Source organism: Phoxinus phoxinus (assembly GCF_949152265.1).
Source record: "Phoxinus phoxinus genome assembly, chromosome: 22".
NCBI classification, from domain to species: domain Eukaryota; kingdom Metazoa; phylum Chordata; class Actinopteri; order Cypriniformes; family Leuciscidae; genus Phoxinus; species Phoxinus phoxinus.
In genome coordinates, this window is record NC_136897.1 from 28,694,254 (window position 1) to 28,698,924 (window position 4,671).

At 39.3% G+C, this 4,671-nt stretch overlaps 1 protein-coding gene across 11 annotated transcripts in view; it reads right to left on the reverse strand.

Moving 5' to 3' along the window:
• Positions 1-528: 528 nt before the first annotated feature.
• Positions 529-4,671, reverse strand: part of mafgb (v-maf avian musculoaponeurotic fibrosarcoma oncogene homolog Gb) — a 24,128-nt gene continuing 19,985 nt past the window's right edge. For 5 of the 11 annotated variants that reach the window (XM_079597880.1, XM_079597884.1, XM_079597889.1 and 2 more), the window contains 3 exons: positions 3,880-3,947; positions 2,190-2,603; positions 529-800 (listed from right to left, as the gene is read on the reverse strand). In XM_079597880.1, coding sequence (XP_079454006.1) covers positions 672-800; positions 2,190-2,603; positions 3,880-3,947 — 611 coding nt within the window. In that variant the 3' untranslated portion in view covers positions 529-671. Of the gene's footprint in view, positions 801-999; positions 2,604-3,879; positions 3,948-4,671 lie in introns of those variants that run through there. The other 6 variants (XM_079597883.1, XM_079597886.1, XM_079597881.1 and 3 more) reach the window with 3 other exon arrangements.

A 4,671-nucleotide genomic window follows, 5' to 3' on the forward strand; every position in this document is an offset into this window, starting at 1 on the left:
TCATTCTGAATAATCGGTTATCGGTATCGGCAGATATCATTCTGAATAATCAGCTATCGGTAGATATCATTCTGAATAATCGGTTATCGGTATCGGCAGACATCATTCTGAATAATCGGCTAACGTATCGGCAGATATCATTCTGAATAATCGGCTAACGGTATCGACAGATATCATTCTGAATAATCGGCTAACGGTATCGACAGATATCATTCTGAATAATCGGTTATCGGTATCGGCAGATATCATTCTGAATAATCGCTATCTGTAAATATTCTTAATAATCGGAGTTCGGTATCGGCGGATACATTTATTATCGGTGCATCTCTAATAATTACAGTACAGACATGAACGCAGCATTACAAAAGCTCTGAGTTTTACATATTTTTTTTCTTATGGAGAAAGTATTTTGTCAAAAAAAAAGAGAATAATAGAGATAGAGACAGATCTTTCTTTGTTTTAAAGGTTGAGAAAAGGAATATTTTGAGGAGCTGCATTATTGAAGAGCAACCGTACATCACATCTCTGGTTTAAATCAGTGCGTTTAAATGAATCACTTCCCTGGCATTTAAAGAAAACAACAGAAAAAAGAAGAAAAAACAACAACAAATATACCATAGAAACGTATTACACCAAAAATATATAAAAATCACACGTCACATAAAAAGGACTCAAACACAGGCGATACGGCCACTTCCCCTCCTCAGTTTGTGTCCCGTCCACTTAAACATGGAACACACAAACCGCGTACAAACTATTGCAGGGATTCTGGGTAAGCGGCGCTCGTCGCCTGCGTTGAGCTGAAATCAGAAGATAAGAGCATCACATCCACGTCGTAAACAACACCGCCACCTCACCAGTACAAATCACACCACACGCGCTAGTCCACAGTTTTACGCGCCTAGTCACTAGAAAAAGCTATTGACTTCAATAGTTAAGCCACTTTTGGTACAATTGCAAAAAAGAGAGCTATCAAACAACTTTAGAATTCTTTTTTTTAAATGTTTTATAAATAATGCAAGATACTCTGTCATTTTTTTTTATATATAAAATTCAAGACTCCACCATATAGACAAAGATTCTTAGAATACGTTACGCAAATGTCACAGCAACAAAGTTATGGTAAAGCTTGTGAGATTTCACCAGTTTATGTCTTTCAGTCAGTCTTTCAAAAACAGAAACTTGTTTTTTTTGTGTGTGTGTGTGTGTGTGTGTGTGTGTGTATCTCATTCTTAGTAAAAAATAAAAAACTGGCACAGGAAAAAAAAAAAATCTCTGGATCTACAGACAACGAGAGACATGTTAACCTTCACTGTGAAGGTTACACAACATGAAATACGCAGTACACCACAACCGGATGACAAGAGAAGGTTACACAAAGCAAACAAAACCTCATTTAACGTTAAACAACATAAACATGTTATTGCCTTGCCGATACAAATTATCTCCTGTCTTGAAACCGACGACTGGAGCACATAAACTGGTGGCAATATTCTGATAGCTACCATATGAACAACATTAGCTGATTTGACTCCGCCTCCACTCCTCCTTTCCCATCAGTGATTGGTCAGTGCATAACTTAGGCTCAGGTAAAGGGAGTTCCTCATTGGCTGATACTCTCTCCTTCAGTTCCAGACGGTGGAAGAGTTTGGAAGTCTGAACGGTTTAAAGTGTTTTGTGCCTGCAGTCCGTAAACAAAAGGACGGAAAAATGGCGAAACAGTAGATATCCAAAAAGAGAACAAAAAACACAACGCTGTATAAAAAGTACATTTCCAACAACATAAAACACTGAATGATCACACATCAATAAAACACTTGGACCCCATGTGAAAAACACAATACGAAGTCGCCAATATTTGTACAAAAAATTACAAATCTCACAGCAATATTACACACAATCCACCAGGAAACATTTGGCTGCATGTTTTTAGACTTAAGCAATTTGGAGATTTTCGTTTTGGAAGCCCAAGTGAATAAACCGTCCTAGATGTGCTTTCACGCTTTTTGTAAGCCACATTAGCAAAAACTGAAACGTTTTTTTTTCATCAGTCTGTCTGAAACGGAGAAGAGAACGACGAGTCCCGCACCTAAACCCTCATGCACTGACCAACCCTTCGCCTGCGTGCCGTACTAAGACCTCGCGTCGGCTTTCGATTTGACTATCGTGATAACACTGGTGGCTCCCACCTTTCCGGGAACGAGGGGCCCGATGACGGAGGCCAAGTGCCCACGGTGGGATACGGGCGCGGGCGCGTTAGTGACGGGCCCTCGGGCCACAGTTCTGGCGAAGCTCTGAAGAGCCTCGTATTTGGAGCGAAGCGCGTCCAGCTCCACTTTCATACTGGCGTTTTCCGAAGCCAGCTTCTCCACTTCCTGCTGAAGCTCCGCCTTCTGCCTCTCGAGCTCCTCCTTCTGAGTGACGCGCTTGACGCGACAGCTAGCAGCGTAGCCTCGGTTCTTCAGCGTGCGCCGGCGCTGCTTCAGCTGCAGGATCTCTTCTTTGGACAGGCCGCGCAGGTGCTGGTTGAGCTCGCGGACCGACATGGACACCAGCTCATCGTCCGTCAGACTCGTCCCGTTTTCCCCGGGCTCCCTCTTCACCTGAGAGACGGAAGAACATCAACGGGAAACATTAAAGGTGCAGTGTGTAAGTTTTAGCCGCATCTAGTGGTGAGGTTGAGAATTGCACCCAACTGAAGTTACGGTGGCCGACAGGAAGTGATGTCGTCGTCTGAGACAGCAGAGAGTAACCAGTTAAGCAATGAGGTTTCTTTACAAAGATAAATTAAGAAATAATGTTTACTTAATTATTCAGTAAAACAATGTTATTGTGTATATTATTGTTACTTGTTCATCATTGTGTCAGTGTTTTATTCTCTGACTTTAGCTCGCTTCTTTACACGAAGAACAACATAGTGACGAAACGCCGTTTAGTTGGAGGAACATCAACGGGAAACATTAAAGATGCAGTGGGACATCTGGGAACATGCTAACTTTAGCCTGATAGCACTAAAAGCGTACGTCCAATCGGCGTCCAAAGCCATGAACGCGCACAGCCAAGAAGAGCGGAGACAACGTTCCTGCAACACCAACATCATGTGTCGTTCACCGGTGAGAAAATGTTATATTATAAAACGGATAGTTCTGGTCCTTGATTCTGATTGGTTGAGCCACATTTTTATAAAATAAAAAAATCTAATTATAAACCAGAAAATACAAAATTTCTGAAAATATTAACTGAGAACTATTGACTGTTATGTACATTTTAAATTACATATTTAAAAAAATGATTTGTATATTTAAATACATAATCTAATAAATTACAAAAAAAACGTTTAAAAATAATTATATATAAAAATAAACTTTACATTATTTTGGATTATCAAAATGTCATTAAATCAGAAAATACAAAATTTATAAATAAAATGATAAAGTTTTATTAACTCAATTATAGATATGAATATATAATCTAATAAATTACATATAAAAAACAAATTACATTTTATATATATATATATATATATATATAATCTTATAAATATATTATATAATTAATTATATATTTAAAGTTTTAATTTGACATTATTTTGGATTATCAAAATGTAATTAAATCATTAAAAATGTAATTAAAACAGAAAATATAGAATTTATTTTAAAAAAGTATAAAGTTGTATTAACTCAATTGATTAGACATGCTTTTTGGTCATTAAAATGTAATTAAATCATTAAAATGGAATCCAGACAAATTAAAACAAAACAAAAAATTTGAATATATTTTTTAATTGCTAAATTTGTATTAACTCAACTGATTAGACATGCTTTTTGTTCATTAAAATGTAATTAAAGCATTAAATCGAGGTACAGACGAAGCGCTCACCTTCAAGGCCTTGTTTCCTTTGCTAGTGGTCGTCATGCCACGAGGAACGCCTGCCAAGCCACGCAGATCTGCAAAACAAACACGCATGAGAGCGGAGACACTGGGACTCTGCAGCGTGAGCTCCGTGCGGCCTCGAGGAGGACCTCATGAGGAGAAACAGAAAGCAAAACAGTGTTGCTCTCTCCTGCCACGTGAGCGAGGAACGGGGAAAACACAAACTGGACCAGAGAAAGTGATCACTCTGAACCCACGACTTCCTGTTTCTGACTTCCTGTGTGGTCGAGGCGGTTGGGAGCGTAACGTTCCACAACACCATCTCTCACCCGAGCCAATGAGACGAAGGAGGAGCGATGATGAAGAAGTGTGTGTTGGGGAGTCACCAGACGAGCAGAAGAGAGGAGAGCGGGATCACTTCCAGAACACCCATCACTACTGAACTACACACACACACACACATACGCACACACACACACACACACACACACACACACACACACACACACACACACACACACACACACACACACACACACACACACACACACACACACACACAACACTACTGAACGACAGTCACCGATCGCACACTGCACACACACACACACACAACACTACTGAACGACACTGCACACACACACACACACACACTACTGAACCACACACTGTAAAAAATGTGGCTGCGATTAGTTAAAATTTGTTGAGATAACTTAAATATCCAACTTAACCAAACTAAACTTAAGTTAACTAAACTTAATATTTTAATTCAAGCTTGAACACATACTTTTTAAAGTT